Genomic DNA, 14,202 nt, shown 5'->3' with positions numbered 1-14,202 from the left:
GAACACACCTGAGGTAATAGCTCCATTCTGACGAGGGAGAGGAATAGTGTAGAATAGTCTTAATATCTCATTATAATCCCATATAGTGTAGAATAGTCTTAATCTCCCATTATAATCCCCTATAGTGTAGAATAGTCTTAATCTCTCATTATAATCCCCTATAGTGTAGAATAGTCTTAATCTCTCATTATAATCCCCTATAGTGTAGAATAGTCTTAATCTCTCATTATAATCCCCTATAGTGTAGAATAGTCCTAATCTCTCATTATATATCCCCTATAGTGTAGAATAGTCTTAATCTCTAATTATATATCCCCTATAGTGTAGAATAGTCTTAATCTCTCATTATATATCCCCTATTGTGTAGAATAGTCTTAATCTCTCATTATAATCCCCTATAGTGTAGAATAGTCTTAATCTCCCATTATAATCCCCTATAGTGTAGAATAGTCTTAATCTCTCATTATAATCCCCTATAGTGTAGAATAGTCTTAATCTCTCATTATAATCCCCTATAGTGTAGAATAGTCTTAATATCTCATTATAATCCCCTATAGTGTAGAATAGTCTTAATCTCTCATTATAATCCCCTATAGTGTAGAATAGTCTTAATCTCTCATTATATATCCCCTATAGTGTAGAATAGTCTTAATCTCTGATTATAATCCCCTATAGTGTAGAATAGTCTTAATCTCTCATTATAATCCCCTATAGTGTAGAATAGTCTTAATCTCTCATTATAATCCCCTATAGTGTAGAATAGTCTTAATCTCTCATTATAATCCCCTATAGTGTAGAATAGTCTTAATCTCTCATTATATTCCCCTATAGTGTAGAATAGTCTTAATCTCTCATTATAATCCCCTATAGTGTAGAATAGTCTTAATCTCTCATTATAATCCCCTATAGTGTAGAATAGTCTTAATCTCTCATTATAATCCCCTATGGTGTAGAATAGTCTTAATCTCTCATTATAATCCCCTATAGTGTAGAATAGTCTTAATCTCTCATTATAATCCCCTATAGTGTAGAATAGTCTTAATCTCTCATTATATATCCCCTATAGTGTAGAATAGTCTTAATCTCTCATTATAATCCCCTATAGTGTAGAATAGTCTTAATCTCTCATTATAATCCCCTATAGTGTAGAATAGTCTTAATCTCTCATTATAATCCCCTATAGTGTAGATTAATGAACTCCCTTGCCTTTTTTGCACTTACACTTTTCTTAGCTACTTTATTGAGGGAACATGTATTTAATATGACTGCGACACGTTGGTGGATGCACTAAATGTAAGTTCATTTGACTAAAGTGTAATTGTAATGTAATATACGCATATGTAATGTAATGTTCTTGATTGAAGATTGTGTCATCTGTCTGTCAAAATGTGGAGTAACATTTCAACATTGCACGTTGACATGTTTACATATATTTACAAACTAAGCTGACCATTTTTGGTAATCATTGAATGAATAAATCATGCCACTGTATTAGTTGCTTGTCCTTTATTGGATTCCCCTAATTCTCCTGTCCCTATGCAGCCCTACTCATAACTAGGCGTATGTCGGAAGTCACAACTTCACAGGAGAGCATTTTGAACTGACTTTTTTTTTAATCAAAATGCCTTTTTTTGGCAGAAATGCCTTCTCGAACATGTGAACTTTCATAAGCCTTAATAACAAACTTGTATGCCATCTGTAAATACTCCTATAGAGCTCCATTTGTATGGAATGGTCTGCCTACCCATGTGAGAGACGCAGACTCGGTCTCAACCTTTAAGTCTTTACTGAAGACTCGCTTCTACACCTGCGTTGCTTGCTGTTTGGGGTTTTAGGATGGGTTTCTGTACGGCACTTTGAGATATCAGCTGATGTATGAAGGGCTTTATAAATACATTTGATTTGAATTGATAATGCAATTGTAAAATTATGAGCCTAGTTGGTTTAGTCACAGAAAAAGTAAGCAACCTTCCCGCTAAACCATGATTGGCTGAGATAATGAGTGGGCTGGACATGCTGAGAGATGAGTTTGGATTGGTCTGCTGTGTTACATCTTGTGTCTATAAAATGAGCTGCTTGTAATGATTACTGCAGTTTTTTTCTCCAAAAGATAAAACTTTAGCCATGGAGAACTGCAAATATGTTGCTACTGCTCTCAATAATTTAACCCTGCTGCTCTATGGATTGGGATGTGACCCTGCTGGTCATCTATGAACATTTGAAAATCTTGGCCACGTTCTGTTATAATCTCCACCCGGCACAGCCAGAAGAGAACTGGCCACCCCACACAGCCTGGTTCCGCTCTAGGTTTCTTCCTAGGTTCTGGCCTTTCTAGGGAGTTTTTCCTAGCCACCGTGCTTCAACACCTGCATTGCATGCTGTTTGGGGTTTTAGGCTGGGTTTCTGTACAGCACTGTGAGATATCAGCTGATGTACGAAGGGCTATATAAATACATTTGATGGATTGACTAAACATTGCTGCCCTGAATTTATCAGGCGCTATCGACAAAGATCGGTGGGGAAAAAGTTGCGATGGACTGCTTTCTGGATGACGAACGTGCCATTCAATGCTGACTCTCACTCTGAAATAACACGTTTTGAAATCAGTGGAACACTGTTTACACCTTCTGTGGAGACCCATCCACCTAGCAAAATATTGATAGATAAAATTAATATTGATATGTGTTGTTGTGACATGATTTGGTGACATACCACAACAATATCATGTGACCGTATCAAGTGTCCACCACTTAAATATATGGCGCATGCATCTGTTTATGTACTGGACATGTGCACCTCGCTCAGGTTTCACCTCAGGCCTTAACTTATGAATTAAATACTACGTGATAAGTGGGTGTGTTACAGTATATATAGTAATGTACTATGTGATAAGTGGGTGTGTTACAGTATATATAGTAATGTACTATGTGATAAGTGGGTGTGTTACAGTATATATAGTAATGTACTATGTGATAAGTGGGTGTATAACAGTATATAAAGTAATGTACTATGTGATAAGTGGGTGTGTTACAGTATATATAGTAATGTACTATGTGATAAGTGGGTGTGTAACAGTATATAAAGTAATGTACTATGTGATAAGTGGGTGTATAACAGTATATAAAGTAATGTACTATGTGATAAGTGGGTGTGTTACAGTATATACAATATGTACTGGTGTGATAAGTGGGTGTGTTACAGTATATACAATATGTACTGGTGTGAAGACATTTTGGCAAAGATTTTTACTTAAGTAAAAAATACTTGAAAGTACTAAAGTAGTTTTTGTGGTATCTGTACAGCACTTTACTATTTTATATGTTTAGCTATATTTACTTCACTACATTTGTAAAGAAATACATTTTCCTTGACACGCAAAAATACAGGAAAATGGTCCAATTCACACACTTATCAAGAGATCATCTCTGGTCATCTCTACTGCCTCTGATCTGGAGGACTCACTAAACAGAGAACATCCCTGGTCATCCCTACTGCCTCTGATCTGGTGGACTCACTAAACAGAGAACATCCCTGGTCGTCCCTACTGCCTCTGATCTGGAGGACTAACTAAACAGAGAACAGCCCTGGTCATCTCTACTGCCTCTGATCTGGAGGACTCACTAAACAGAGAACATCCCTGGTCATCCCTACTGCCTCTGATCTGGTGGACTCACTAAACAGAGAACATCCCTGGTCGTCCCTACTGCCTCTGATCTGGAGGACTAACTAAACAGAGAACAGCCCTGGTCATCTCTACTGCCTCTGATCTGGAGGACTCACTAAACAGAGAACATCCCTGGTCATCCCTACTGCCTCTGATCTGGAGGACTCACTAAACAGAGAACATCCCTGGTCATCCCTACTGCCTCTGATCTGGAGGACTCACTAAACAGAGAACATCCCTGGTCATCTCTACTGCCTCTGATCTGGAGGACTCACTAAACAGAGAACATCCCTGGTCATCCCTACTGCCTCTGATCTGGAAGACTCACTAAACAGAGAACATCCCTGGTCATCCCTACTGCCTCTGATCTGGAGGACTCACTAAACAGAGAACATCCCTGGTCATCCCTACTGCCTCTGATCTGGAGGACTCACTAAACAGAGAACATCCCTGGTCATCCCTACTGCCTCTGATCTGGAGGACTCACTAAACAGAGAACATCCCTGGTCATCTCTACTGCCTCTGATCTGGAGGACTCACTAAACAGAACATCCCTGGTCATCCATACTGCCTCTGATCTGGAGGACTCACTAAACACAAATGCTTCATTTGTAAATTATGTTGTGTGTCCCTGGCTATCGTCAAAAATAAGAAAAAAATTGTGCCGTCTGGTTTAATAAGGAATTTTAAATGATTTATACTTTTACTCAAGTATGACAATGTAGTACTTTCTCCACCATTGGGTGTGGTCACAGCGTTTCTAACACATGACCCATCAATTTAGACGAGTGTGTCTGGGTAAGTGTCCAATATTTATTAAAACAATTATCTGGACACTGTTAACCTGTAATTGTTCCTTATTGTAGGCTACTACCACTTTTAGTCTTAATCTTTACTACACTACTCACTGGTTAGCACATGACCTCACATGTGAATCCTTAATGAGATGGGTGGGGCTGAGGCGATGCTGAATGGGTGTAGACAAAGAAGAGCTCTCCAGTAGGTACCAAAACATTCAAGGCCATTTTCTCAAAAGTGAAGTTACAAGTTTATCAACTTTCAAAGCAAAATTACTTTCACACAACTCTAGTGTACGATGTACCATTTTCTAGCTCTGAGTCTCTACTTATCCAATGTAAAAAAAAACATTTCAAATCTTGCTACAATTTGAGCAGTCAGTCACATCTTTGGCACGTAGGACACTGGGGACGTGTCAGCAGTGAACACAAACTTAGAGGAATTGACAGGTCTGTTCCGTGTATTCAACAGCTGAGGTGGGATCTTTGGTTTGTTTTTTCGTACTGTTCCTACCATCATCAGTTTCCTCTTGAGGAGCTCCTGTCCCAGCTTGTGTGAAGTAAAAAAGTTATCGCGTGATGTTGTGGCCACGGAGTCTCTGAGTCACGTCCAGGACATCCCTTGGTTCTTCTCAGGGGCTCCTTCATCTGGCTTCCCCATATACACTTGTTCCACGCACATGATGAAGCAGAATCACAGCCCAGTTCTTCATTCCATATTTTGGGGGTTTAGACGGTATGTACTGCCTGATGGGGCAGCGACCCCTAAATGGCATAAGCTGCTCATCAACAGTAACTTTGGGCACAGGGTTGTAAAACAGGGGAAGGAGTTCCACCCACTAGTCCCACACTGACCTGATTGCAGGTAGCTTGTCTCTCTCCACTGACCTGATTGTAGCTAGCTTGTCTCTCTGCACTGACCTGATTGCAGCTGGCTTGTCTCTCTGCACTGATCTGATTACAGCTAGCTTGTCTCTCTGCACTGACCTGATTAGAGCTAGCTGGTCTCTCTGCACTGACCTGATTGCAGCTAGCTCGTCTCTGCACTGACCTGATAGCCGCTAGCTGGTCTCTCTGCACTGACCTGATTGCAGCTGGCTTGTCTTTCTGCACTGACCTGATTGTAGCTAGCTTGTCTCTCTGCACTGATCTGATTGCAGCTAGCTTGTCTCTCTGCACTGACCTGATTACAGCTAGGTTGTCTCTCTGCACTGATCTGATTGCAGCTAGCTTGTCTCTCTGCACTGATCAGATTACAGCTAGCTTGTCTCTCTGCACTGATCTGATTGCAGCTAGCTTGTCTCTCTGCACTGACCTGATAGCAGCTACGTTAGCTTGTCTCTCTGCACTGAGTTGGTCCGGTGTCTCGGTTATCGAAGCGGATAATCCTGGAACTAATTAGGAAGTTTTCCAGAGACATTGTTGCACAGAAAAGTTATCTGCCAGTTTCTGCATCCCACAGGGATTCTGTGGATTATACTGCTCATGTAAACATCAGAGAGACGTGTTAGTTTATACTGCTCATGTAAACATCAGGGAGACGTGTTAGTTTATACTGCTCATGTAAACATCTGGGAGACGTGCTAGTTTACACTGCTCATGTAAACATCAGGGAGACGTGCTAGTTTACACTGCTCATGTAAACATCAGGGAGACGTGCTAGTTTACACTGCTCATGTAAACATCAGGGAGACGTGCTAGTTTACACTGCTCATGTAAACATCAGGGAGACGTGCTAGTTTATACTGCTCATGTAAACATCAGGGAGACGTGCTAGTTTACACTGCTCATGTAAACATCAGGGAGACGTGCTAGTTTATACTGCTCATGTAAACATCAGGGAGACGTGTTAGTTTATACTGCTCATGTAAACATCAGGGAGACGTGCTAGTTTACACTGCTCATGTAAACATCAGGGAGACGTGCTAGTTTACACTGCTCATGTAAACATCAGGGAGACGTGCTAGTTTACACTGCTCATGTAAACATCAGGGAGACGTGCTAGTTTACACTGCTCATGTAAACATCAGGGAGACGTGCTAGTTTACACTGCTCATGTAAACATCAGGGAGACGTGCTAGTTTATACTGCTCATGTAAACATCAGGGAGACGTGCTAGTTTTTACTGCTCATTTATTATTATTGCATAATTGCATTTAGTTCAAAACATATATGTCCGAACTACATCATTCCCCTGCTGTGACCTTAATGTGTCAACGATACTATGAAACTGGGAAGACAAAGCCTCATTAACGTTTTATATATTTACAAAGAATTTGCCAAAAGATTGGAAAATAACAAATAATAAATGAAAATGTATTTTTAAAATTATGTTTTTTTAAAGCCTCTAATACTTTCTACTGCAGGTGATTTGGTGGTTAACTGGCTCCATGTGTTGAGGCCTAGTGCTGGCTGAAGCCTCAGTATTTCCTGGACCCTCTACCCATCTGGCCCTGCTCCGCTGCCTGCCAGGCTGTCCAGGGAGAGCAGGGGCCGTATTTTGATGGTGGTGTGTCGGAGGGAGTACCACAGGCCTCTCCAGGTGCCCCACACCACACCGTTGTCATAGAGACCCTTGTAGACTCCGCCGCGGTAGAACTTCCCATTCAGGTTGGCTGCATGACACCTGGAGAGACAGGTGAACACACAACACATGTACTGAGTTCTGAGTACAGGGCGAGAGAAATACATTACAGTGTTAGAGCTTATCAAGTGCAGCCAAGAGATAGTAAGCAATACGGATAAAGAGAGAGTGACAGGCAGGAAGATATGACAGCTGGATAGGGAGGAGGAAAGGGACACAACATGTACAGAGTTGGAGCACTAGGTTTGCCCAGCGCTGCCAGGAGGGAGATCTGATTGGATACACAGAGGGGGACATAGACATTTATAATGTTACACTCTGTTAAGCCCAGCCAAGAGAAAGAGATGGACACAGAGCCATATGCTCCTCCCTTTCCGTATGTTCCATAGTGCTAGTCTTCTCCCTTTCTGTATGTTCCATAGTGCTAGGCTCCTCCCTTTCCGTATGTTCCATAGTGCTAGGCTCCTGCCTTTCTGTATGTTCCATAGTGTTAGGCCCCTCCCTTTCTGTATGTTCCATAGTGCTAGGCTCCTCCCTTTCCGTATGTTCCATAGTGCTAGGCTCCTCCCTTTCCTTATGTCCCATAGTGCTAGGCTCCTCCCTTTCCGTATGTTCCATAGTGCTCCTCCCTTTCTTATGTTCCATAGTGCTCCTCCCTTTCCTTATGTTCCATAGTGCGCCTCCCTTTCTTATGTTCCATAGTGCTCCTCCCTTTCTTATGTTCCATAGTGCTAGGCTCCTCCCTTTCCTTATGTCCCATAGTGCTAGGCTCCTCCCTTTCCTTATGTTCCATAGTGCTCCTCCCTTTCTTATGTTCCATAGTGCTCCTCCCTTTCTTATGTTCCATAGTGCTATGCTCCTCCCTTTCCTTATGTTCCATAGTGCTCCTCCCTTTCCTTATGTTCCATAGTGCTCCTCCCTTTCTTATGTTCCATAGTGCTAGGCTCCTCCCTTTCCTTATGTTCCATAGTGCTAGGCTCCTCCCTTTCTGTATGTTCCATAGTGCTAGGCTCCTCCCTTTCCTTATGTTCAATAGTGCTAGGCTCCTCCCTTTCCGTATGTTCTATAGTGCTAGGCTCCTCCCTTTCCTTATGTTCCATAGTGCTAGGCTCCTCCCTTTCCTTATGTTCCATAGTTCTAGGCTCCTCCCTTTCCTTATGTTCTATAGTGCTAGGCTCCTGCCTTTCCTTATGTTCCATAGTGCTAGGCTCCTCCCTTTCCTTATGTTCTATAGTGCTAGACTCCTCCCTTTCATTATGTTCTATAGTGCTAGGCTCCTCCCTTTCTGTATGTTCCATAGTGCTAGGCTCCTCCCTTTCCTTATGTTCAATAGTGCTAGGCTCCTCCCTTTCCTTATGTTCTATAGTGCTAGGCTCCTCCCTTTCCTTATGTTCCATAGTGCTAGGCTCCTCCCTTTCTGTATGTTCCATAGTGCTAGGCTCCTCCCTTTCCTTATGTTCAATAGTGCTAGGCTCCTCCCTTTCCGTATGTTCTATAGTGCTAGGCTCCTCCCTTTCCTTATGTTCCATAGTGCTAGGCTCCTCCCTTTCCTTATGTTCCATAGTTCTAGGCTCCTCCCTTTCCTTATGTTCTATAGTGCTAGGCTCCTGCCTTTCCTTATGTTCCATAGTGCTAGGCTCCTCCCTTTCCTTATGTTCTATAGTGCTAGGCTCCTCCCTTTCCTTATGTTCCATAGTGCTAGGCTCCTCCCTTTCCGTAGGTTCCACGTCCATTTGCACAGGAATGGTGCAACCGTGCTGATCACATCTATACTGTATAAGTATGATTTCCCTATGATGCTCAGAGGCTGAGCTAAACCGTTCTGAAGTCAATTTTGACCTGCAATTTGACTTTGACCTTTGACTTATAACTATTACAAACAAACTACCTGCACAGGAATGGAGAGACCATGCCGATCACAGAGATATAAGTATGATTTCCCTACGGCGCTCAGAGGCTGAGCAACACTGAGCTGAGGTAGAGCTAAAACTGACTTTTGACAAATTATGATTTACTAAGTCGGATCGCCAACGATCTGATGGATTTATGACTATTTATATGGAGCAAATATTTCCCACTGGGCATACCACGTCATTTCAACGTGGAAATGTGGGTAATATTTGGTTGAGGCGTTGATCAATGAGATTCCAGCCTTTATTCACCCACATAGACAGCCAGAAGGTTGTTGAATGTGTTATCACTATGCTTTCAACCATCTAAAAGCAAAACAAAAGTCTTAAGATCATAGTTAAAGAATAGGAATAAATCAAATGAAACTGCATTTAAAGTTGGATTTGATTTAGTTCTATTCTTTATCTTCGATGTTTGGTTGAAATGGAGACGTGAATACAACATATCAGTTATTAATTTGTAGACAAACTGGAATTAAAACCAGTCAGTGGTACAGATGGAACTATCCAATCAGAACTAAGTCAGTGGTACAGATGGAACTATCCAATCAGAACTAACTCAGTGGTACAGATGGAACTATCCAATCAGAACTAAGTCAGTAGTACAGATGGAATTATCCAATCAGAACTAACTCAGTGGTACAGATGGAACTATCCAATCAGAAGATACATCTCCTTCCAATGGTGATATTTGGTTGCGTTGACAACCAAACACAATTATAGAATCAGTTTGTCTATACACATTAATAATTTCACGTCTCTATCTCAACTAAAATCAAAAGTACTGAATCAAATGAAACTTTAAATGCACTTGTTAATATTGCAGATAGATTGTTGGTTCTATCAATGTAATTGCCACACTGTATATAACTGTGATGTAATGTTTGACAAAAGTCTTGAACCTTTCCATTCTCATACGTTCTACAGATTATACATTAAAGATTCATATTTCTTCTAAGAGTATTATTATATAATTGATCGATTGACTATGACTTTGCAGATCACCCAGTAGTGTTGTCTGCAGTGTTAGCTCCAGGTAAATGTTACAAATCTTCAGCCATTCCTGAACATCGATCCAAAAGCTAGCTACATAAGGACGGTACCAAAACAAATGATCTAATGATTCTGTCTCTTCACGACAAAATAGGCAGAGATGGAAAGGTTGTATCCCCCAAATAGAGAAGTTTGTATAATAATTTAAATTAGAAAACTACGTTTTGAATCCGGTGTTGTTTTGCGTACCAGTTCGTAAATCATGTGCCATGGAATCGGCACATCGAAAATCTCTTCCCAACTATATGCAATCTATACGACACAGCTGTGAATTTATTGGTCCTTAAATGAAACCGGTATACTTTTTTATTTATCACAATTTTCTTTAATTTTAACCAATTACAGTCTTTAATGCCGACAGACAAGTTCCTTACTTTTTCCTCCTTCCACTTGCCTCTTCCGTTTCTGTGGTAATGCTGCAATTAGTTTGTTGTAATTTTGGGTAGAGCAGACATTTCCATATGTTTAAGTTAGCTGTATGTGTGACATAACTCCACCAGTCACATTTATGATATATTTGACAAAAATTATTTTTGAAATTTTTGAGATTGAGTTTACATAGAACATATTGACCATTAACTTGAAGATTCCATTTTAAATCTACCAGAGCTTCAAACCCTAGACGTATATATATATTGTCAATTTTTAGTTGAAATCTGGGTTGAATTGAAACAATAGCTGATGATGACTGCAAACCCAATATAGTATAATTAGATGATGTTCAGTGACTTCAGAAAGTATTCAGACCCCTTGACTTTTTCCAACATTGTTGTGTTACAACTTTTCAAATGAATTAAATAGAGATGTTGTGTCACTGACCGTCTCACAACACCCCAATGTCAAAGTGGAATTAATGTGTGTTTTTAGAAACGTTTACTAAATATTTACAAATGAAAAAGCTGAAATGTGAGAAGCGAGAGAGTACATTAGTCTCCTCACCCACCTGTTGTACCACCAGCCTCCTCTGTTCTCCTGGGCACAGCTACCCTGTAGGTAGCGGTCATGGTCCTATAGGAATCATCAGGATGACACATGTTTACATTCTGCTTTTCACTAACAAATTGTAGTGCATTTCACTGTGCTCAATACACTGAGTGTCTTCACTGTGCTCAATACACTGAGTGTCTTCACTGTGCTCAATACACTGAGTGTCTTCACTGTGCTCAATACACTGAGTGTCTTCACTGTACTCAATACACTATGAGTGTCTTCACTGTGCTCAATACACTATGAGCGTCGTCACTGTGCTCAATACACAATGAGTGTCTTCACTGTGCTCAATACACTGAGTGTCTTCACTGTGCTCAATACACTGAGTGTCTTCACTGTGCTCAATACACTGAGTGTCTTCACTGTGCTCAATACACTATGAGTGTCTTCACTGTGCTCAATACACTGAGTGTCTTCACTGTGCTCAATACACTATGAGCGTCTTCACTGTGCTCAATACACAATGAGTGTCTTCACTGTGCTCAATACACTGAGTGTCTTCACCGTGCTCAATACACTATGAGTGTCTTCACCGTGCTCAATACACTGAGTGTCTTCACTGTGCTCAATACACTATGAGTGTCTTCACTGTGCTCAATACACTGAGTGTCTTCACTGTGCTCAATACACTGAGTGTCTTCACTGTGCTCAATACACTGAGTGTTTTCACTGTGCTCAATACACTATGAGTGTCTTCACTGTGCTCAATACACTATGAGTGTCTTCACTGTGCTCAATACACTGAGTGTCTTCACTGTGCTCAATACACTATGAGCGTCGTCACTGTGCTCAATACACAATGAGTGTCTTCACTGTGCTCAATACACTATGAGTGTCTTCACTGTGCTCAATACACTATGAGTGTCTTCACTGTGCTCAATACACTGAGTGTCTTCATTGTGCTCAATACACTATGAGTATCTTCACTGTGCTCAATACACTGTGTCTTCACTGTGATCAATACACTATGAGTGTCTTCACTGTGCTCAATACACTATGAGTGTCTTCACTGTGCTCAATACACTATGAGTGTCTTCACTGTGCTCAATACACTATGAGTGTCTTCACTGTGCTCAATGCACTATGAGTGTCTTCACCCTGCTCAATACACTGTGTCTTCACTGTGCTCAATACACTATGAGTGTCTTCACCCTGCTCAATACACTTTGTCTTCACTGTGCTCAATACACTATGAGTGTCTTCACTGTGCTCAATGCACTATGAGTGTCTTCACCCTGCTCAATACACTGTGTCTTCACTGTGCTCAATACACTATGAGTGTCTTCACTGTGCTCAATACACTGAGTGTCTTCACTGTGCTCAATACACTATAAGTGTTTTTTCACTGTGCTCAATACACTATGAGTGTCTTCACTGTGCTCAATACACTGAGTGTCTTCACTCTGCTCAATACACTGAGTGTCTTCACTGTGCTCAATACACTATGAGTGTCGTCACTGTGCTCAATACACTATGAGTGTCTTCACTGTGCTCAATACACTATGAGTGTCTTCACTGTGCTCAATGCACTATGAGTGTCTTCACTGTGCTCAATGCACTATGAGTGTCTTCACCCTGCTCAATACACTGAGTGTCTTCACTGTGCTCAATACACTGTGTCTTCACTGTGCTCAATACACTATGAGTGTCTTCACTGTGCTCAATACACTATGAGTGTCTTCACTGTGCTCAATTCACTGAGTGTCTTCACTGTGCTCAATACACTGAGTGTCTTCACTGTGCTCAATACACTATGAGTGTCTTCACTGTGCTCAATACACTATGAGTGTTTTCACTGTGCTCAATACACTATGAGTGTCTTCACTGTGCTCAATACACTATGAGTGTCTGCACTGTGCTCAATACACTGAGTGTTTTCACTGTGCTCAATACACTGAGTGTCTTCACTGTGCTCAATACACTATGAATGTTTTCACTGTGCTCAATACACTTGAGTGTCTTCACTGTGCTCAATACACTGAGTGTCTTCACTGTGCTCAATACACTGAGTGTCTTCACTGTGCTCAATACACTATGAGTGTCGTCACTGTGCTCAATACACTATGAGTGTCTTCACTGTGCTCAATACACTATGAGTGTCTTCACTGTGCTCAATGCACTATGAGTGTCTTCACTGTGCTCAATGCACTATGAGTGTCTTCACCCTGCTCAATACACTGAGTGTCTTCACTGTGCTCAATACACTGTGTCTTCACTGTGCTCAATACACTATGAGTGTCTTCACTGTGCTCAATACACTATGAGTGTCTGCACTGTGCTCAATACACTGAGTGTTTTCACTGTGCTCAATACACTGAGTGTCTTCACTGTGCTCAATACACTGAGTGTCTTCACTGTGCTCAATGCACTATGAGTGAACACCCTGCTCAATACACTGAGTGTCTTCACTGTGCTCAATACACTGAGTGTCTTCACTGTGCTCAATACACTGTGTCTTCACTGTGCTCAATACACTATGAGTGTCTTCACTGTGCTCAATTCACTGAGTGTCTTCACTGTGCTCAATACACTGAGTGTCTTCACTGTGCTCAATACACTATGAGTGTCTTCACTGTGCTCAATACACTATGAGTGTCGTCACTGTACTCAATACACTATGAGTGTCGTCACTGTACTCAATACACTGTGAGTGTTTTCACCCTGCTCATTACACTGAGTGTTTTAATGATTTATTGATTAGATAGCTGTGACTAACCTGGTAATGATATATTGATTATGTAGTTGTGACTAACCTGGAAATGATATATTGATTATGTAGTTGTGACTAACCTGGTAATGATGTATTGATTAGATAGCTGTGACTAACCTGGTAATGATTGATTATGTAGCTGTGACTAACCTGGGAATGATTGATTAGGTAGCTGTGACTAACCTGGTAATGATATATTGATTATGTAGTTGTGACTAACCTGGTAATGATATATTGATTATGTAGCTGTGACTAACCTGGTAATGATTTATTGATTAGATAGTTGTGACTAACCTGGTAATGATATATTGATTATGTAGTTGTGACTAACCTGGTAATGATTTATTGATTATGTAGCTGTGACTAACCTGGTAATGATTTATTGATTATGTAGTTGTGACTAACCTGGTAATGATTTATTGATTATGTAGCTGTGACTAACCTGGTAATGATGTATTGATTAGATAGCTGTGACTAACCTGGTAATGATTGAT

At 40.8% G+C, this 14,202-nt stretch overlaps 1 protein-coding gene across 1 annotated transcript in view; it reads right to left on the bottom strand.

Moving 5' to 3' along the window:
* Positions 1 to 6,577: 6,577 nt before the first annotated feature.
* LOC139419370 (fibrinogen like 1B) overlaps positions 6,578 to 14,202 on the bottom strand; it is a 52,384-nt gene continuing 44,759 nt past the window's right edge. The window contains exons 10-11 of the mRNA XM_071169312.1: positions 10,952 to 11,016; positions 6,578 to 7,087 (exon numbers count right to left, since the gene is read on the bottom strand). Coding sequence (XP_071025413.1) covers positions 6,901 to 7,087; positions 10,952 to 11,016 — 252 coding nt within the window. The 3' untranslated portion in view covers positions 6,578 to 6,900. The remainder of the gene's footprint in view (positions 7,088 to 10,951; positions 11,017 to 14,202) is intronic.

Source organism: Oncorhynchus clarkii, chromosome 10 (genome assembly GCF_045791955.1).
Source record: "Oncorhynchus clarkii lewisi isolate Uvic-CL-2024 chromosome 10, UVic_Ocla_1.0, whole genome shotgun sequence".
Classification (NCBI taxonomy): Eukaryota; Metazoa; Chordata; class Actinopteri; order Salmoniformes; family Salmonidae; genus Oncorhynchus; species Oncorhynchus clarkii.
The sequence above is the reverse complement of the archived record's forward strand: the minus strand, read 5'-3'. Positions and strand labels throughout refer to the sequence as shown.